Here is a 23411-nt window from a genome sequence, read left to right on the forward strand (position 1 = left end):
GCTCCCCACCAACCACAAAGCCAACATGGACACCAACTCACCAGCAAGCAATGATTGTGCTTGGGAGAGGAATGCCAGGGCTACTCAAGGTGCAACACCAGCACCATAGCAAGCCTTGGGCCCAGGGTGGGAGAATCTTATAAAACCTCACAGGGTAGGAGATTTCAGCAACACTGTTAACCTTTACAGGCAAGTCCAGTAGCCTGGGCCATTCATAACTGCTTGTCTTGCCGAAGCAGAGGCCAAAATTGTACAAGACTACCAGGTGGATGAACCCAAATACTCCTAAGATTGTCACCGTGGTATCCAGAAAAGGGTGATCTGGTTAATTAATGATCCTTCTCACAGATATTCAGTTTCTGCTGAATTAGCCAGTATCATTCCTCCAAAACTATAAGAACAAGAGCTGCTACTAACCAACACCTATTTACACTGCAGCTCCAAATTCACCAAAAAACAACTTCTCTGCCTCCTCTTTCATTCCATGTATTCTGTTCTTTGGAACAGCCTTCTTCACTCCCAAAAAATACAACCTTCCCTCCTTTCTTCTCACTCTCCTGTCCACATTGCAATGATATGCTAGAGGCTTTGCAACCTGGAGTGTGTGTTGGGGAGTCAGTTAAAAGTAAAGTAGTAGTCAAGGAATTTTTCAAGACACTAAAGAGAACAGCTGATAGCAAGAAAAATACTAGTTCTTAAACAACACAAAGGAAAAAATCAACGATGAAAATATGCTTTAGTAAAACTTGGAGAAAAAGGGCAGTGTAAAAATAATGGCCAATAATTGCTAGATTTCTGCTAAGATATGACTTATCACAATAAACACCTTGTTTTTTATAAAAATATACATAAATTCATAGAGAGAATAAACAAAATCTACCATCTAACTCTCCACTTCTATTCCTCAAATATTTTTTGTTATGGAATTTGTACATGATATTCTCTGGACGGGGAATGCTGCTGCTCTCAATAATCTTTTGAAGGAAACCCCTGTTCCAGTTCATACCATCCCTATGATATCAAAAATGGCATCATAGCAACTAAATGTTAAATGCCCTGCAAGTTTATAATCCTGACAACTGACCTCTATCACAAAGTGGTAGGGTACAGTTACCATGCTAATGAAATCACAATTTTCAATCTCTAAGCTATCTCAGCCATCTGAATGCCAATTAGCAAAGAAAATATTAAAATTCCATTATATATAAGATCAATCTTTAATTGTTACAATTGCCAGATCATCTGCACTAGAAAACACCCAGAAACGGATGATGTTTATCAACTCTTACTCACTAATGCAGGCAATACAACCTAGTGATGTCAGCACACCTTCTAACAAGGTTTTTGCAGACCATATACTTTGCTCTAAGCATCAGATCAGCATACTTGAGAATCCAATCCCCATCCACCTCTCATTTCTATCCCACTTAACAGAAATAGAAGGCAGAAACAAAATATATACCAAAAGAGAGAAATGACATTCCATACCACTTCCCTAAGAGAGATTCCTGATATCAAATATGTTCCAAGTCATCCACATAACCAACACATGCAAACCTCTCAAGCAACTGCAACTGGAATTCATCCACAAGCAGTAAATGTGTTCCAAGCTTATCACTTCACCCAAGTTTCATCACTATGGGGGACAACCTACAAATCCAGCTATAAAACTGACTGAAAAAGATGTTTACCATTACCTCAATGCAATGCACCACACTCCCTTAATGAGGTAATCATTTTTTTTATTTACATAAAAAAATAGCCAGTGTCAAGCCTTAACAAACAAGGATGCCTTACTAATTTGCCTATGTTAGCTAAATTTTTAGAATATTATATGATTACTATCATGAGCAAAATAGACCTATGTATACTATAATCAGAGGAAGGAATATTAGCAGTTGAATAGACATAGGTTGGAATCCTATTAAGAACATAAAGGACAATTTATGAGACTTTTTAATGGAATGTCATTTAAACTATCTTAGGGAGGCAATACAATTCTTCTTATCCCCCCCCTCTCCCCAAAAAAGCAGCTCTATTTCAGGGAATTTGCAATTAGCAAATCAAATCCCTGTTATCTTTCATCTTTTATTCTGTTAAAGTGATTATACCATCACGGTTAGCTCTACTTCTATGTTCTTGAAAATTAATCAAGTCAAGATTTCTATCTTCAATTTTAGTATGATTCTGCCATCTTCACTCCTCTAATTGTCCTCAGAATTCTCATTTCTTACCATGATCTCTAGTCCTTGATTGTTTTCCCCCACCCCTAGTCACAGCCTTTCAAATCCATCTCTTAAAATTTGTCTTTTGCTCCATATAAATTTATTTAACTAGCTTTCTGCTATATCAGTTTTGATCATTCTATTACAGTGAGCAACAACCTTTGCTTTGCCTTGAAGTAGATGAGCATGATTAATTTTACCATACTGAATTCTAATATGTTAAAACCACCCTTCATAGCTCAGTCAGTATAGACAAAGTCCTTTGGTCATAAAGACCTGGCTTCAATTCCCGTCCATGATGTGAGGAACCTTTATCTGGTCTCTTTTGACTAAAGGTGAGTTAGCCAGTCTCATATGGAGGTAGAGATTTGAAACTCAGGTTTTTCATCTCCCAGAAGAGGCAAACCGCCCATATCTGAATTTGCTTAACATCTGAAAAAAGTCTTCTATTTATAACTGACATCAGTGGTTTCTTTGATTAAGAACTGGCAAAAATCAGCAAGCATGCTGATTTTTGATTTTGCTGATTTGAGTTCCATCTGCCTATCAACACACACACACACACACACACACACACACACACACACACACACACACACACACACACACACACACACACACACACACAATTATGACTCCTGTCTATAAAAGGTTGTAAACCTATGGCAGATTAGTACCGTGAGTGGGCCAATTTTTTTATTTTTTTTTTTATTGTTATTATTTTTATTCAAGTTAATATTATTAAATTTATTTTTATATAATCTGAAAACTCTGCTCTAGAGACCAAACATGGACTTTTTCAAGTCATTTCAGGCAGCATCAAGTAAGTGAGGTGGTGGTCTCAAACTGGGCAATGGTTCATCTCTCACCTGAAGACATTTACAAACGTCCATGCCAGAAGAGGAATTCAAACTCAAAACCTACTTTGTCAATATTATTGTAAGAATTGTACAAATTTGTGAGCTAAAAATGCTTTTAATTTTTTTTCAAAGCTATTCTTAAGAATTTGTGCTTTAAACACAGGAATGTATAAAGCCATTTTTTCACCGAACTAAGTGTAATATGGAGTTGTATATATCAAAGAAACCTTTTTTAGCTTCAACAAGGGAGGGTGAAATGCATTTCTTTTCTAGCATTAAAATCCATCAAATTGGCCATTTTTTAACCTCACAACAATCGTTATCTCTATGATAAAAATTAAAAACAGAACCAGCTTATGTATATTTTTTAAAAATTAGATTAACACTATTTATTGATTACACCACTCACATATAAAAGCCACAATGTTTCATGAAGCCTAGCTGCAGACCAATAAAAATTATAACTTCTGCATAAGTATCATTTTTTGTTTTTTTTGAACTACAATCGTTAGTTACTTCCTTACAATCACCACAAACTACCATACTGCAGTCATGGTACATCAATAATGTTTAGTTTATAAATTTTGAGTCATATGAAAATGCTAAAACTTACTGTATGAGCATTGTTCAGCTTTTTTGTTTCCCAACTACCATCTCCAGAACTGCTAATTACAGAAACAGCACCATCTGAACTTCCACATGCCAACATTAGACCAAATTCTTGTGGTGCCCAAGATAATGAATTCACTATTTAAAAATATATCAGATTTGTAAAAAAAAAACATTATCAAGTAAAAAGTACAATCATATCAAAGCTTAAAAAAACAGCATTACAACACACACACACCACAATGTATCCAATTTTATTCTTTCTGGCAAGAGTAAAAATGTGTAGTGACCCAAGGATTTTATTAAGAGTTACATTAATCTCAAATATTTTATACAGTTTTTATATTGTTTCATGAAAATTTATATATATATATATATATATATTTTTCCCCCCAACCGAAGTAATTCAAAATGTACTATAAGTGTTAGAAAAAATGGTCATGTATCATTAATAAATATATTATAATAAATGGTGATATGTTGGAGTGCTAAAGGGTCAAAGTAGGATAACTTGGAAGAGATCGCCATGTAGCATTTTAAGGAATGCAGAGAACCGATCAGCACTTCTGACCTAATGTTCATTCCTCATGTTCTCGTGGTGCATCCTGTTAGGTAACATACCGAATGAACGAGATAACGTAAAATGATGTTACAATATGACATTTTCATTCTGGTGGGCACATTGTCCAGTTAAATAAGGGCATCCATTGTTTTTGTCAGGGAACCAGGGCAAACAGTAAAAAGTCAACTACTGGAACAAATCCTAACTCAACATCAGCAGAGTTCAAGATTGGCACCATCAACATAAGAAGCATCAATGAAAAAGAAATGGAAATAGCATAAAAATTGGACAAGTACGACATTGACATACTAGGTGTTACCAAAACAAAAAACACAAAAAACAGGTGAGATCTTTCTAAATAACAAATGCAAAATGTTATATTCAGGCAATAACACTCAGGATAAAGGAGGAGTAGCTATAGCATGTAATGCTGAATATGAGACAATCTCCATGAATTGTAGGCCATTCAAGTAGAAAGAGAGATGTGGACAAATATCAGAATGGGGAACTCTCAGTGAAACTTATTTCTGCCTTCCACAGAAGATTCTACTAAGGAAGAAATGGAAGAATTTTTCAGACATTAAAGAAGGCAATTAACAAAGAAAAAGGAAATATTAGTCCTTGTTAGAAATCTAGACAGCAGAGAAAGAAATGTTTACCAGACATATAGAGATGCTTTGGGAAAACTTGGAGAAAAGAGCAAAGCTAATAATTATAAGTACCTGCTGGATTTCTGTTCAGAACATGGACTAATTATTACAAATTCACATGGAGAGAAGATGCAATAAATAAGAAAAGTTTTGATCATCATGGACTATGTTGATAATGTTTTCCCACTGGTTCAGGACACAAGAGTATACAGAGGATTTGAAATTGGAATGATCACCAAATAGTGTTGAGCAGGATAAAACTGAATGGCATATTGAAAAGAAGAGTTTGTAAAGGTCTTCAAGTGAATCAAAGTTGAGTAGTTTTCAGAGGTGAACTGTACACTCAAATGCATAACATTATTCAAGAAAAAAATGAAAGAGATTAAAAACAAGGACCAAGCAGTAGAGATTCAGTGGCAAATCCTGAAGAAAAAATATAGATTCAACCAGGTAGGCAAGTGGTGAGGCTGTCTACAAGGACAGAAAAATCATAATTCCATGGTGGAATCAGGAAGTTAAAGAGGCAACTAAGGAAAAGAAAAGGTATGTAAGGACATAGAAAATAAATATTTTGGAGGCTATTGAAAAGGCTTAGGAGTGGAGGAAAGCGTACTTTAAAAAGGATCAGAGATCCTTTTTAAAGTACGCTTTTCTCTTTGTCTTAATATGAGCTTTGCTCATATTAAGACAAAGAGTTGAGAAATCATGTTTTGTAGATATGGAAAAGACACATGACAAGGTGTCAAGAGAAAAGCTATTCAAAATGCTACAGTTATATATTGTAAAATAGGACATTATATTAAGTAATACATAATCTATATTTGAGTTGTAAGTTAGCCATTACAATTGAAGGAGGCACAGAAATTTTGATATTAAATCAAGTGTGAGATAAGGATGTACATAATCTCCTCTGTTATTTATCTCTATATGGATCACAAAACGAAGAAAATTGGTATTAAACCTGATATCAAAATTGGAGATGTTAATCTCAGCTCTTTGATGATGCAGATGTTATATTATACTTCTAAATAAACTTGTATGAAAATCAACAATACAAAGACAATGAAAATAGGTAGAAACATTGGAAACATCAGCTGCATTATACATGAAGAATAATATACAGAACAAGTAAAACATTTCAGCCATTTAGACCAAATTTTTAGCGAAGATGGCAAATTAAATATGGAAATAGTAGAATTAGCAAAGCTGGTATGTTATTAGAGAAATCAGTCAAAACACTAAACTGGCTTTATGTTAGACAGCATTCAAACCAATTTTAGCTTGGATATGAGAACTGGGTTAGAATAAAATTCTTCATCAAAGACTGGAGACTACAGATACAAGAGGCCTGAGAAACATTAGAGGACTAATCAAAGCTAACCATAGAGCAGCTTTGATCATATTTATCAAGAAAATGTGGATCCATTTTAAATTCAAAATCAGATAATTTATAACAGAACAAGAATACTGGAGGCAGGCACTTCAACTTTCTCTTGCAGTTGTATCTACTTTGGCAGAACAACAATTGCCATTTCAAGGCAATGACAAGAAATTTAACTTCAAAATGGAAATATTATCAGAACAAATTGCACAATTTGATCCTTTTTTTTGCTGATTACAGTGGTAATTATAGGAATTCTGTGTGGGGAAAGCTATCATATTTAAAACAACATGTGATGAAATTTCTGATTTAATGGAAGGAAGAAAATCTATTTTTGAAGATTTAAAAGAAGCTATTTAGTTTTCTATTGATTCTACCTTATCTGTCACATATAGATCAATTAACTATTATTGTAAGATATACATCTCCTTATAATGGTCATCGTAATGAATGATTTTTACATTTATTCCGACAGAAAAACCATTCCTGAGAAAATTTAGCCAATTTTAAAATTATATACTATATATGAATGTAACATTGATTTTAGGATGTGTAGAAAACAGTTCTAAGACAGTGCAGCCAATGTGTCTGGGAAATATAAGGGTAAGCAGCAAAAAATTTAAAAAAATAAATATGCCACTGTTAAATTGTGAATGAAACTATGTTGTGTAATTTATTTTTTTTCATTCACATTTAACATTGCTTATTATATATTAATCATGATTTGTATAAACATTATTTATTATTCCTTAATTAAGGATTACTATTTAATTATTTATTCTAAACTTAACCTACTATTAATTTATTAGGCAATAATATGTGTAGAATTTATAATAACTGAAATATATATATATATATGATGTAACGAAAAGTATTATTATAAATAATTGTATACGTAATGAAAGAGCTGATTAAGTAGCTCAAATATTCAGTTTATTCTTATTTGTGAAAATTTAACGTTATGTAATCACTTATGTAAGAGTAGAGCGTTGTATTACATTAGCGAAATGTTTACGTTCATGTGTTGTCATGGAGACGCATGAAATAAACAAGCACGAATCGAAGAGTGCGTGACCTTGGAACCAGGAGAAGATTTTTAATTAGAGAGGAAAGAGGAAGTTTTTGCGGAGCAGGAAGGAAGGTAGGATACAAGCAAAGGAAGTGGAAGAAAATTATAAGTTCTCTAGGGCAGAAATTCATGAGAATAGTGTTTAGAAGTGAGCCAAAACATAGTGAATCATATACTTAGCTGCAAGTGAAGTCAGCTGTGTTGTAAAAGGAAGATTAATGCTGTAACCGGATAAAGAACTGGACATTCAATGCAAAATTCTGATTAGTTCCAGTTAGTCTAGGATTACGTCTTAATTCTATGTTGCCCTGAGAAGAATCATATTGAGATTAACTAGTTTGAGAAAAGTAAACAAGGAAGGATATCAGTGCCTTGTTGATGTGTTTTTTCTAGAGTGGTGAAGCACGATTAACAGTAGTTCAGTTAGATCGTTGGAGAATTTTTATTAATGTGTTCCGCTAACGTAAATAAGTTAGTTCATAAGTGTGCTCACAATTAATTGATGTATTGAAGATTGTATCTGGTAAGAGTAGTCATACTTGTTTGTTTATTTTAATATTAACATATCTTCGAAGTTCAAAGTCCGAAATAAGATTGCTTGAAATATTGTCTACCTTGATTAGTGCTTCCTGTGAATTTAAACATTAAGTACAGCTGATAGATATGTGGAGACTGATTAAATAAGAAGTTTCGTTTTATTAACTTGAGTTAAGAAAGCTTGTAATTTTGAAGCAGTGAATTGTATGTTAAAGTTTAGGACATTGAATTGTAATGATTGACTTAGTGAGATGTATTAAGTTAATTGTATTGTTTCAATTAAAAGCAGAATTCATGTATTTGCTATATATCATATATTAAATGTTTTATTTTGTTAGTCTAAATATTGTATTTGCCTGAACTCCCTTTTATTGCACCGTTCATAAAAAATTCGAATCTTGCGGGTGCCCCAAGTAGAATAATAAATAATTCGGCCTAATGAGAAGACTGCTAACTTAATTAAGAATTGATCCTACTATTTTATATAGACTAATCTGGAAATAGGGTGGCGCAGTATAATTATAAATTTCCCTACTTTTGGATCGGTGATCAATTTGCAATTAGTTGTTTTATTAATAAGAGTGACTTGAAACAAGATGGCAGATTTAGAACATAACATGAAAATAGAACGTCACGACACCACATATATTTATGTGGCATATTTATGCCACATAAATATATGTGCCATAAATATATTTTATGCACCAGACATCCATTAAATTTGGTCAGAAACACTGCAGTTGACTGTCGTGCAGATACAAAAAAAAATTTTTTTTTTTAGTTTGCAACTTATACATTTTTTTCTACTTCAACAAAACAATGGCCTATTTTAAGATTGAGTTTGGGATCTAAATTGTAGATTAATTGTGGAAATGAACTTTATAACAATGTTCTTTCTGCAAGAGATAAATGTAGGATAAAATCTTTAATTTTTATTATGGATTCTTTAGAAAGTAATTTCAAAGAATGTTACTAACTACTATAGCAAACAAAGTTTTCTTCAATGCCTCATAAGCAAGATATTATTCTAAAGGAAATTCACTACAGTCAAAGCATCTGCTATGACAAACTATTCTTGTGGTCCCTTATTAGTTTAATATTAATGAAATTTTTGAAAAATATTGAAGTGTGACCAGATATGCCGTAATTTTAGAAAATAATTACTCCAAAGACCTAGATGGCAACTTATTCAAAGATATAAAATGTTTCTGTATATAAAGTAAAATTATTCTCAAATAAATGAGTTTAATTATCAAAATTTATACCATATAATAATTCAAGACAAAATACAGTCAGTTTTTCCAAATGTTGATTGAAATTGTATTTCATCTTTTTCTTACCTTGATGATAACTAACTCATCTGGAGAAAGATTACTTAGCAGGCTTAATAGGGTAAAAAAATGAATGTCATAAAACCATGCTTCAAACTCTCATCCTTCAGCAAATTACATAATAAGGTAACGCTTAGAAGCTTATCATCTCAAGATATTGTTTAGATTTTGCAATAATGGAATCACGAAAGCTAATATTTAAATAATTTGAATCAATAATTCTTTGTTATTAATAAAAATTATTTAATTATATTAATTTTTTTTTTTTTTTTTTTTTTTTTTTTTTACAAAAACAAACAAAAATGTCTTTTATTTTAGTATTGGTTGAACTGATATTTATAATATCAAAAATGTTTGATGAGCATGAAAAATTTACTTAGAAAAGGAGAGGTGGGGAATCCTTAAAAGTTATAGCTTAGGGAACAGCATGAAATCGATGCCTGATTTCAGCTCAATAATAAGTCTGATAACATCACATCAACATACAATAACAGAATAATCTAGTACAGTTGGCTCGAAAAGTATAACAAGTTTACTTACTATAGCAAACTAAATCTCCACTAAAGTCTTATAAGATATTACTAAACAAAATTCACCACAGCAAACCATTTAAAGGTTTATTTCAAATTCAAAGAACTTTGTCCTCTGATGAATCCCAACAGTATTACATATTCAAAGCACATTTCTGTAAAGTGTATCAATAATTTTCAATGTTTATTCTTATGAAACTTTTCATGTCATGAAAGAGCATACAAAAATTTACTAGTGATGTGTTTTTGGCTCATCACAGCAATGAATAGAGAGAAAACTTCACCGCTGAAAACGTCAGTTGCAGACACACATTCAATTATGGATGAAATTAGGTGTAAGAAATATAAGTGATTTACAAAAATTAATTCATAGGAAAGGCCCAAAAAAATCTCAAGGTAAGAAAACTAGTTTCATGTGAATCATTCAGTGCTTTTTGCATAATGCGAAATGAAATTTTTCATGAGAAATAGAAATTACCTACTAGCATATCAACCATCAGTTACCAGATGCAAGCTGAGGCTATTAGAAGATCAGTTACTTTATTCAATATCTCTGGATATTAGACCTATAAAAAATTAGACATCCACTTAATGGAAGTTGTAAGTTTCATTTTATTTTTCTACCCTTCACAGTGAAATCAGTGCAACATACTATGATCTACATATAGGACCAGAGGGCCCAAGTTCAACAATGTTCTGTACTATTTAACTCCAGACTTGTAGAATCAAAAAGTCAATCTCTGCTAAGTCTTCATGTACTGCTGCCAGTGTGACTTGCAAGGCATGCAAAGAAAGTATCTTGAAATCAGCCAAGAGAGACAAAAGCTTAATAAGTCTATATAACTCTGTTGACATCATGCCCTTCTAAAGGAAGTTCCAGAGGTAAATTTTGGTACAGTGTGATGGTGTTCTTGAAGAAGATGCATCAAGTCTCAGTTTTCAGCAGAGCAGGCGGCTTTCTCGTGATGAAGGGTAGCGATACATTGATAATGACATCCAGGCTTCCTCAATCCAATGTTTAGTCTGATAGAGAGGTTCTACCTGTTATCCAACCATTTTTCAGCTATTGTCTATAATTCTCACTCCTGAAAATTTGTGCAATAACAACAAACATGAGCTAGTTTCTGTACCTCTAACAGCCTGATCTGCAGTACATCATCACTTCTTCCCTGAGTTGTACAAGCATGAGTTAGTAGGACATTAATTTTTGTCCTGATTAAATCTATATATTCAAATCCAGGCAGAAGGCAAGGTCCCATTCCTCATCGATTGACACCAGAAGGAACATGTTTAGGTTCCTTAATACAGCTGTTGACTGAATGGCAGAGCATTAAACCTATCTCATTTGTTTAGCTGAGGTAGTTGTAATCAGTGTCCTTCCATCAAACATCCAGCCAAAAGCATGTTAATAATACATGAAGTCCTAGAAGTAGCAAGACATGATTCTGAAGTGGAGAACACATTTTCTTTAATCTGAATAGACATAACTTAGGTATTAACTATTGCAATGAGAGAATCACAGGACTTACAGTAGCATGGAAAATGCTAATGGCACATCATAAGAAAGACAATCAAGAGTGGACTGCTCAGTGAGCAGCTACATCAATCCAGGAGAGTACAGAGAGAGAGACTCTACCCAGGACTATTCTATGGTAGATTACTTTCTTCTATGAAGAAAAAAGTAATTAATATAACTGAGGAGAGACTGTAAGTGAGCAAGGAGTATATCGGGAATCAAGCAAACTTGATGTTAATAAGGCTGTGGGACTTTATAATATATTACCATGTATTTTGAAATGTGCAAGGGAGTTGGCATCTGCCTTGACATATTTTTTTTTAATATGAGTCTTGCACTGGGTCGAGTTCCAGAGTGGAAGGAGGGCAAGATTGTGCCACTTCATAAGGGAGGTGACAGACCTCAAGCATCAAATTATACGCCTATCTATGTGTCAGATGTTGTGGTTAAGGTGTTGAAGAGCTGGTGAGAACTAGAATCCAGAATTGGGTTGACAATAATGGTATTATCTTTGATGGACAGCATGGATTTGCTAAAGGGAGATCATGTTTTAGTAATCTACTTACGTATTACAATAAGGTGATGGCTTCCTTGGACAGAGGAAAGGGATACACAGTAGCATATGGTACTGTGTTGGATCAGAGACTGGTTATCTGATAAGTATCAGCAAGTTGTGTATGGGGGGGGGGGGGAAACAATATCCCTGAAGAGGAAAGTCACTAGTGGTGTGCCTCAGGGGTCTGTTTTAGAGCCATTGCTGTTTAATCTGTATGTTAATGATACTGGCAAAGATTTGGATGGGGTTATTCAGATGTTTGCAGATGATGCAAAGTTGGGACGAACAAGAAAACTTGAATAGATTGAGTGAACGGGAATGCCAGTTCAATGATGCAAGATGTAAGGTATTAAAATTTGGAGCTATACTGTTGGAGGCAGAGGAAATATGAGATCTTGGGGTGACAGTGAATAAGGTTCTGAAATTTAGGGGCGGGGACATTGCCAAAATTGTGAGGACAACACAACAAATTCTGGGAATGATGCAAAGCACACTGACTTGTAGAAGTGAGGAGATTCTTGTTCTATTGTATAACGCTCTGATTAGGCCACACATGGACTACTGTGCATAGATTTTGTCACTTGGTTTTTCAAAAGGATGAAGAGATGTTGGCAAGGGTTCAGAGGTGACTGACTAAGGTAGTTTTGGATCTCTAGAATGCCAAATATGAGAAAAAGGTTGAGAAGATGTAATTTACAGAGTCTAGTGAATAGGAGGAAGAGGGAATGATATGATAGAGACCTACAAGTTAGTAAGGGGTTGTTATAGGATCAATGTTGAAGAGGTTTTACAGAAAATGATGGGAGATCAGGGGAGAACCAGAGGTCATCCCTGGAAGGGTATGTGAGGAGTGTGAGCAAGGGGGGGGGGGGGTGAGAAGCAGGTTTTTTGCATGCAAAGTTATGAATGACTGGAATGCCTTGCCTGAGAGGGTGGGTGTCTGCAGAGAATTTGAGTGTATTTAAGGCATGGTATGATGAGCTGTGTGTATGACAAAAGGACCTCCTAGATGAGTTTTTGACTCCATGGAGTCTTAGGATAATAATATAATAATTAAAGAATGAATATCCACTGTATATGTTTAAATGAGTCTTTTCAAAGAGAAGAGAGAAAAGATCCTAGAGTGGATGAGAACGAGTGCTCTGAAGTGGTTCAAAAAAGTTTCATGTTTGATCTCCAGAGCTGGGATTCCAGACTATGTTTAAAACATAAAGACATAAAAAAAAAATATATTAAGCCCCCTTGTGCCAAAAAGAAGCATGCAGAGTGTAATTTGAATAGTAAAGGTGTGCCATGGTTATTATAGTTGTGATATGGGTTTCTGCCAGTAGCAGGTTGTCTGACCTAGATGACTGTAAGTGATGGTTTATGTCACTTATTTTGTCATTTATACAATAGGTTTTATTTTTTAAATAGGTTTCTCAGGGAGATTAAATTTCAGAGTAACACTCAAATTGCTTGTCATTTCTGATTCAGAGTTAGATTAAAAAAGACAGAGCAGAGACATTATTCAAGGTCACCATAAACATAAAAAGTATCAACAGAAAAGAAGTGGAACTGGCAGAAGAATTAGAGGGTCATCACATTGACATAATTGGTGTTACTGAAACAGAGACGACAAAAAACAGGTGGGATTCTTCTGAATAACAACTACAAAATGTTATCTTCAGGCAATGATATCAGGGAAAGGAAGGATCATCTACAATTTTCAACACCAAACATGAAGATAATCTTGAATGGCAGCAATATCAGTAGTGATGTGTATAAACATCATAATGAAGAATTGAACAATGAGATTTATTTGTGCCTATGGTCTAAAAGAAGTTTCTACTCAGGAGAGAAAATGTGGAGGAATTTTTTGAATCATTAGAAAACACAGCTGATATAAAGAAAAAAAAAAAGTTGGTCCATGCTAGATATCTAAATAGCAGAGTAGGAAATGAATACAAGACATACAGAAAGCCAATAATAATGGTTAAGTTCTGGACTTCTGTTAGAATACAGACATCATTAACACCACGTTCTACCATAAATATGTGCACAAATGCATATAGAAAAAAGATACAAGAAATAAAAAGTCTCAATGACATAGTTATTGAGACTTGTCATATTCACTGAGACAGTGTGAAGGCATTTGTATCTTCACACTGTGCAAGACACAAGCGTGTTCGGGGGGGGGGGGGGTATGAAAGAGGTAGTAATCACTATTTAGTTTTGAGCAGAATAAAAATGAATATCAAATTGGAAAAAAAATATATGTAAGAAAATTTTTAAAAGAATCAAAGTTAAGCGGCTTTCAGAAGAGAGCTGTAGACTTTAGTATAGAAATATTATTGGAAGAAAAGGAAGGAGCTGCTAGACAGGCACGTAAAGTTTACTTCAAGGATAGAAAAATCAGAATTCCAAGGTGTTCTGGGAGACGAGGTAAGAATATAGAAGATAAATAACAGGAAGGTGGAAAAATGCTCTAGAGACTATTACTGAGAAAATTTAGAAATGGAGTAAAGACTACAATAAATGAATGCCAGATGATTGGAGGGGGTGCTTAAGGGTCAAAGCTGTATAACTGAGAGGAGACCTCCACATAGCCTTTAAAGGAATGCAGAGAACCGACCAGGGTTTCTGACCTAATGTCCAATCCTCACCTTCTCATGGTGCACCCTGTTGGGTATCTACTTTGATACTGAACGAATGAGAATGGGCTGGCAATTTGGGATTTAGCCGACCAAATTGTATTCTTATTGGTTAAACCAAAATAAAAAATGATGGTACAACATGACAAAATTTCATGCCGGCTGGGGCGTCGCCTGGTTAAACAAGGCCCCCGTTGTTTTCGCCAGGGAACCAGGGCGAACAGCGAAAAGTCAGCTACTGGAACACATCTGAAAACAAACCCCAACTCAACATCACCAGAGTTAAAGATCGGTACTATCAACGTAAGAAGCCTGAATGGCAAAGAAATGGAGCTAGCTGAGGAATTAGATAAGTACCAGATCGACATAATAGGGGTGACTGAAACAAAAAAGACCAAAACTGGTGAGATCTTTCTGAGCAATAAATACAAAATGTTATATTCAGGCAATGACAATCAAGGAAAAGAAGGAGTAGCCATAGTATTCAACACAAAATACGAGGCTAATCTTCTTGAATGGCAATCAGTCTCAAGTAGAGTAATGTGGGCAAATATGAGAATGGGGAACTGGACAATGAGACTTATTTGTGTCCATGGTCCCACAGAAGGTTCTACTAAGGTAGAAGTGGAGGAATTTTTTGAGGCTTTAGAAAAAGCAACTGACACAATGAAAAAGGAAAAGTTGGTCCTTGTTGGGGATCTAAATAGTAGAGTAGGAAATGATTGTGAGACATACAAAAATATTTTGGGAAAATTTGGAGAAAAGAGCAAAGCTAATAATAATGGCAAATATCTGTTGGATTTCTGCTCAGGACATCGACTGGTTATTACTAACACCATGTTCCAACATAAAAATGTGCACAAATTCACATGGAGAGAAGAGGCTAGGAATAAGAAAAGTCTCATTGACTATGTTATTGTTGATAGTGATGTTTTCTCCCTGGTGCAGGACACCAGAGTGTACAGAGGATTTGAAATTGGAAGTGATCACTATTTAGTCTTGAGCAGGATAAAATTGAATTTCATATTGAAAAGAATAACATGTAAGAAAGTTTTAAAGCGAATAAAAGTTGAGCAGCTCTCAGATGTGAACTGTAGACTAAAATACAGAAATATTATTGAAAAGAAAATGAAAGAGTTTGAGAACAGGAATCAAACCTTGGAGATTCAGTGGCAAACTCTGAAGGAAACATTGATTGATTCTGCCAGAGAGGCATGTGGTGAGGTTGTGTGCAAGAATAAAAAAAATCAGAACTCCGTGGTGGACACAGGAAGTTAAAGAGGCAGTGAAGGAAAAGAAGAAAGCATATCAAAAGTTCCTGGCAAATAAGTCAGCTTTTACTCTTACAGAATACAGAGACAAATGTAAGAAAGCTAAACAGTGTGTAAAACTAGCTAAACAAAAGTCATGGGAGGACTTTGGCAAGAATATAGAAAATAAATATCAAGAAGGTGGCAAAATATTCTGGAGGTTGTTGAAGAAGCTTAGGAATGGAGGAAAGAGTGCTGTAAAAGGAATTAGAGATGATAAAGGTGAAATGAAAACAGGAGAAAATGATATCCTTGAAGTATGGAGTAATTACTTTGAAAAACTGCTAAATGAAACAAGCAGTGATGACAGCACAGTGATAAAAAACACTGACCAGGCATGCAGTCAGGAATACATATCCATACTTGAAGTAGAAAAAGCCATCAAAGGCTTGAAATGTGGAAAGGCAGCAGGAGTAGATGATATTCGACCAGAAATGCTGAAGTATGGTGGTATAAGAGTCTTACAGTGGCTGCACTGCATAGTTCAGAAAGCCTGGACAGAGGGACGAATTCCCGATGATTGGAGTAGAGCTCTCATAGTACCCATATATAAAAAGGGAAATAAAACTGAATGTGAGAATTACAGAGGTATTTCCCTACTGAGTGTTCCTGGCAAGATCTATGCAAGTATACTTGAGAAACGGTTGAGAAGAATTGTGGAAGAAAAGCTTGGTGAAGAACAAGCTGGATTCAGGCCAAATAGAGGCTGTCAGGATCAGATCTTCACTTTACGACAAATAGTCGAGAAAACATGGGAATATAACAAAGATCTGTATTTAAGTTTTGTCGATTTGGAAAAGGCATATGACAAGGTGCCAAGAGAGAAGCTATTCAATACGCTGCAGTTATATGGTGTCAATGGGGCATTATATCAAGCAATACTTAGTCTTTATTTGAGTTGTGAGTCAGCAGTTAGAATTGAAGTACAGGAAGATGGTTTAATGTTAAATCTGGTGTGAGACAAGGATGTACATTATCCCCTCTGTTATTCATTATCTATATGGATCACATTATGAAGGAATGTGGTATTAAACCTGATATCAAAATTGGAGATGTTAATGTCAGCTCTTTGCTTTATGCGGATGATGTTATACTTCTAAATAAATCTGCTACAAGTCTGCAAGATTCTCTGATTAAATTGAATAGCTGTTGTAATAGATATGGTATGAAGGTCAGCAATAAAAAGACAAAGACAATGAAAATAGGCAGAATCATTGAAAATGTCAACTGTGTTGTGAATGGAGAACCTGTGGAACAAGTAAAACATTTCAGCTACTTAGGCACAATTTTTACTGAAGATGGTAAACTAAATATAGAAATAGACAACAGAATCAGCAAAGCTGGTATCGTGGGAAGTCAATTGAATAAATTCATATGGAATAAGAAAGAAATTAGTCGGAACACTAAATTAGCTGTATACAAGACTATGTTCAAACCAATTTTAACTTATGGATCTGAGAGCTGGGTCAGAAGTAAAACACTTGACCAAAGACTAGAGACCGCAGATATGAGAGTCCTGAGAAAGATTAGAGGCGTGAACAGATGGCATCAATGGCAATATCATATTAAAAATGAGGATATTAGGAAAGAACTTGACATTGTCAGCATCCAGGAATGCGTTAGCAGAGCTAATCTCAGATGGTATGGTCACTTAAATAGAATGGGAGCGGAAAGATTAGCAAAACAAGTGTTCTCTGCCAGGTTGGCAGGAAAACGACCAAGAGGAAGACCAAGATATAGGTGGATTGATACGGTACAAAGTGCCTTAGACGATAGAAATATAAGATCTGATAATGTTGGAGTCTTGACAAGTAATAGACCTCTTTGGAGGAAAATTATAGATAGGAAGTTAGTAATGATGTAATTTTTTCATGTAGTACTGTCATATCCTGTACACCCCTTGAGGGTACATGGCAGGAATTTGATGATGATGAGATGATTGGAGTAGAGCTCTCATAGTCTTTACTATCTATGAAAAAAAAAAAAAAAAGAGAGAAAAAAGAGGGAGAAATAAAATTACAGAGGAATTTCCCTACTGAGTATTTCAGGTAAGATTTATGCAAGCATACTTTGGAAAAAAGCTAAGAAAAATTATGGAAGGGAAACCTATTGAAGAACAAACTGAGTTCAGGCCAAACAAGGATTGTCAGGATCAGGTTTTCATTTTAAGACAGATGGTTGCGAAATCATAGGAATATAATAAGGATATTATTATTACCACATCCTGCATTGAGTAAGTAGACTAAGTGTGAGATCATTCAAATGACAACATATTTATCATACTGAATCTTAAAATCCTTAACACTCCCTGCATTAACAATATATTCTAGTAATGTGTTCCATTTACCCACAATTCTCCATTTAAAAAATCTACTCATCACACCCTTCTTCACAACACTCTCACACAACTTCCAGGGATGGCCTCTGGTTCATTCCCTTTCCCCTTATACTTTGTATTTAAATTTTGTAGACTCGAAAAGGCATATGACAAGGTTCCAAAAGAAAAGCTGTTCAAAACACTACAATTATATGATGTAAATTAGTATTATATCCAATCCTCCAGATGCATGAGGACTCATTGTGGAAAGGTGAACAATCATAGATCACAATAATTATAACTTGCCTTGAAGACATCGGTGTAATAACATTTCTATTAAAAATAAAATTTTTAAAAATGTTATTTTATTGCTATATAAATTGTCTAACACATAAGATGATTTCAGTTGTCAGGTGAAAAAGTTTCTGCATTCGAGTTCTATGCAAATATAATATAAAAATCTACAAACCTGAAGAATCATGATCACTATACTCATATATCTTATCCCAATTCCCATCTGTTTCTTTCCATAAGATTACTTTCCTATCATAGGAGCATGAGGCTAACAAATTACCAAACATTGGATGAGCCCAAGCAACTTGCCATACTGGACCTCCATGTCTATTAAAAAAAAAAGTAATATGTATTACAAGAAGTATGTTTGCAATAAAATGGATCATAACACAAATTCACATAGCAAAACAAGTAAATGCACTGCAGCACACCGCTTGGACCAATATGTAAACAGATGTTTGGATGATAAGGTTTTGTTATATCAAAAATCATTTCAGCATTGAAACATCTGGTATAATATAAACTTAAATCTACTACCTATGAGAAATTCAACCAAGTGTCAGATATGCCCAATTTTCTCATGGTTTTCATAGGCTGTTATCAGGCATATTAATGGCTTCATGACATTAGAAATATTTAAGAAATTTTAAGAGAAAGAATTTTGGATAACAATTTTATAAGTGTTTTAACAGATTGTTAATGTATTGAAAATAATATATCAAAGTGTTGTAATTTTTATTTACTGTCACTGTGCAATCAATTCTCCCAGAAAGAAATTCTTTTGAAATTACAATAACATTGGAGTTCACTTAATATAAACATATGACAGCCGTTTTAGCATTCAATATACTAGACTTTCTGTTTTGCTTCAGATGTTTGCCTGTTATCTGAACAAATACATACTCTATACAAATTCCAGGAGCCTCCATAGCTCAGTCAGTACAGATGAAGCCCGTTGGGTTAGAAAGACCTGGGTTTAATTCCTGTCCATGATGTGAGGAACCTTTATCTTGTCTCTTTCGACTGAAGGTGAGTTAACCAGTTTCATATGGAGGTAAAGGGTTTTTTCACCTGGAAACTTGGGATTTTTGTCTCTCAGAAAAGGCAAATCGTCCCCATAAACACACACAGATTACAGTCATAAATACTTGCCCTTAGGGGGATGCAGCAGAGGAGTAACGAGCCAGCTGCATTAATTCGTCATCAATCCCTCATTAAGGGAATACAAATTCCAGCTGTTATGAAGTATGAAACTGGTCCACATTTGGAGAGGTATACCCAAAACATTCGTCAAAATCTTGCAGAAGCAATCAAACTGATTAATGATTCCTCTTTTACTGACTCACTCCACTTACAAACTGCTGCTCCCTTTTATTCTGTGCTGCTTCTACAGATACTTCTAGACGTTATTTAATGAATGGAAGACACCTGAGCTTGCATATATCATGTAATGTCCTCAAAATCTTACAATTGAGATATATATATATATCATATAAACTGCCTTTTTATTAGATACATATAGCTAATATAAATTTATGAAAGACTTAAATTTCTTTAGACTCAGCCCCATGTAGACTGGATTGCATTCAACAGCTGACCTAGATTGGACAGTGGCAATCCTGTAATAAATAGCTGGTTTCTTCCCCTGTCGTCAGCTGTTCAATTGGGAACACAAAGTTACTCTCATGCTCTGGTACATTCTGAATGATCATGACTTCTGACAGTGTACAGGAAAACCTCGCTAAACGCGATTAATTAATCCATCAATTAATGCACACTAAGCGAATACAATAAACAATAGGAATAATTATAATTCATTCATCGGTTAGCATAAATTTGAAAAAAAAATTTATAAGATATATTAGAGGATAAAATCAAAGTTAATAAAAATCAATTGTTTAAATTTTTATTTAATGTCTAAACATTTGATTGAGCTACTTTTTACAAAAAAATTAAGTAAAGATCTTTGAATAGTGCTCGACTTTTTCATCTTCTTCAGCCCAACTCGATTTTTAAAACAGTCAAGCCATCCTAAACTAGCAGTAAAGCTTTCACATTCCTCTTGAAATTTGGTCTCTTTCAATGATGTAAAAATATTCAGAGCTTTTGCCTGAATACCCCTTGTACTAAGAGGTATTCTTTTTTTTGGTTACAATCCTCAATCCATAGTGATATAAGATGTTTCACCTCGATCATTAAATGGCTTCAATTTTGGGTGATCTGCATGCTTAAAGAAGCAGTAGCAACTTTTCCTTGTTCTTTGTATTCTTTGCTATTATTTAATATAGTCTAAACTGTAGACTCACTGTTCATTTTACACAAATTATGGACTCTACAACCATGTTATAAATAATTATTTTAATTTTCCGAAGTTTCGACCTTCATGTTAAGGTCGTCATTTGGAATATACACACATATATATATATATATACACAGAGACAAGCTAAATTATATTTCGCACTGTATGCTGAAGTGACAATGATTTGATTAACAGTTATTCTACTGGCCTGACCTCTAGTGAAAATAAAATTACTATAAATAAGTGAAATAAAATAACTACATCAAAGCTATATTCTATTTAAGACAACATTAGAGAAACATTCTTTCATATATAGTTTTGTTACAGTAAAAAATTCCCTGACTAAATTGAATAACTGTTGTAATAAATTTGGTATGAAAATCAACAATAACCGAGACAAAGACAACGAAAACAGGCAGAAACACTGAAAATATCAACTGCATCGTGAATGGAGAACCTACAGAAAAATTAAAATATTTCAGCTACTTAGGCACAATTTTTAGTGGAGATGGTAAATTAAATATGGAAATAGACAACAGAATCAACAACGCCAGTATGGTAGAAAGTCAACTGAATAAATTTATATGGAATAAGAGAGAAATTAATCAAAACACTAAATTAGCTGTATACAAGACTGTTCAAACCAATTTTAACTTACGGATCTGAGTTAGAAATAAAACACGTGATCAAAGACTAGAGACCACAGATATAAGAATCCTGAGAAAGATTAGGGGGCGTGAACCGATAGCATCAACGACAATATCATATTAAAAACTAGGATATTAGGAAAGAACTTGACATTGTTAGCATCTGGGAATGTGTTAGCAGAGCTAATCTCAAGCGGTATGGTGACGTAAACAGAATGGCAGAGGAAAGATTAGCAAAACAAGTGCTCTCTGTCAGGTTGGCAAGAAAAAGACCCAAGGAAGATCAAGATATAGGTGGATTGATATAGTAAAAAGTGCCTTAGAAGACAGAAATATGAGATTTTGGAGGATTATTGTTGAGGAGTTAGCAATGATGTAAGTTTTTCATGTAGAACTATCATATGTAGTACTATATACCCCTTGAGGGTACATGTCCGGAATTTGATGATGATGAAGATGAATAATAAAATGTCAAACTGGTCTCAGTAGTGACCCTTCACATAATACGTAGTTATATGCACATCCAAAAGAGAGTATGCTTAACATTACAGGATAATAAGGCAACTGACAAAGTCAACAGACTCTATATACACATACCGACCACTGAATTTTAAACTTTTATTTAATACTGCATTGGACACTTAATACTGATGATCCTCTTCAATTTCCTGCACATAGTTCAGTGAGATACGGGTTGGGAACAGCCTTCATTAAGTGCTTTGGTCACTTGCTGCACACAGGAAGTTCTGTTTTTCTGTACAAGTCTTTTCAGATGACAACGATCTTTCATGACAATCTGTCTTAGGACCACACTCACGTTCTTAGACAAGCAATACAGGTTATTTTTCCACTGATTAAACACTAGATATCTCACCTTTATAGGAACTAGTCAGCTCTGCTGTTTTCAAAATTGTGTCTCCAGCAAGACAGGCACCCACAATAAGCCCTTTATTTAACTCTGAAAAATCCTCTGTTTTTCCCCATTGTGATTAATATTACTGATGATTACTCACCAGCAGCATTTTTAAATAGCTGCCTAGAACATGTGGTGATGCATGTGACCAAGTATTTTGCATATATAGTGCCTAAGTCACGTTTACATACATCTGCATAAATGTTTCTAATTCAGTGGCCAGTATGTGTGCAAGCAGCCCAGCAGTGAAGATACTTCACATGCAAACTTTTGCTTATGATTGGATATAGGATTAAAACAAGAATCTAACTTCTTATGTTATAAATTACTTGATTATCCATCAAAAAAAACTTTTTACAATTCAGAGCACAACATATTGTTTACTGCTTCTCCAATGGAGAAACACTCAGCCAGCCAGTCTCATTCATCTATTTTGTCTGTTAATAAAAGTACCATTTTGTCTGTTAATATAAGTACCAAGTGGGAGATGAGTTGTATTTCAGAAGACTGAAACACAACTGATCCTGATCCAAACATTTGCAATGAACAAATCACTAAAACAATTGTTACAGATAAGGAAACGTAAATTTTCCAGTCAGTTTAAATTTCATCTCTTATCTAAACCTAGATAAAGATAACACAACTGATTTATCAAAATCTTCAACTTCTTTTTCTAACTAAAGTAAAGGGATTGAAATACTTGCAGGCAAACAGCATGTTCAAAAGTGATTTTGATAAGTTAAATACAAAAAACTTGCATTATTTCCTATATCATTATTGCATTATAGTTTTTTTTCTGATTTTTCACTTCTTTTACACTAGGGTGGTTCAATTCTAGAGTATCATTTATTCACAGAAAAAAGAAATCTTTTGACTCCTTTTCTATTATATTATTGCATTAATGAGCTTTATATAAATGTCCTCCTCCTATTCCTATCACACCATTCAAAGCACCTTTGACTTTTTTTTTCTCCATGGAAAGAGATCAAGAAAAGCCTGACAATCTGGATACCACAAAGATTTTTTTGGACATACAGTTAACTATAAGGATTTTTCAAGCTTTGTTTTTAAGAGCTTAAAACAACATTGTGCTATGAGACTTTGTCCAAGACTTTTCTCTAGTTCATTAGTTTCATAAGATTTTGATTATTTCAAAATAAGAATTAAGACAT

The 23411-nt window shown here is 34.2% G+C and overlaps 1 protein-coding gene across 1 annotated transcript in view; it reads right to left on the minus strand.

Annotated features, from left to right (window-relative positions):
- Positions 1-23411, minus strand: part of Sec13 (nuclear pore and COPII coat complex component secretory 13) — an 88830-nt gene that overhangs the window by 47050 nt on the left and 18369 nt on the right. Inside the window, exons 4-5 of the mRNA XM_090400200.1 lie at positions 18556-18707; positions 3699-3832 (exon numbers count right to left, since the gene is read on the minus strand). Of these exons, the coding sequence (XP_090256326.1) occupies positions 3699-3832; positions 18556-18707 (286 nt within the window). The remainder of the gene's footprint in view (positions 1-3698; positions 3833-18555; positions 18708-23411) is intronic.

The sequence above is a fragment of the Typopeltis vanoorti genome, chromosome 11 (assembly GCF_054136105.1).
Source record: "Typopeltis vanoorti isolate ZY-2024b chromosome 11, IOZ_Tvanoo_1.0, whole genome shotgun sequence".
Lineage (NCBI taxonomy): Eukaryota > Metazoa > Arthropoda > Arachnida > Uropygi > Thelyphonidae > Typopeltis > Typopeltis vanoorti.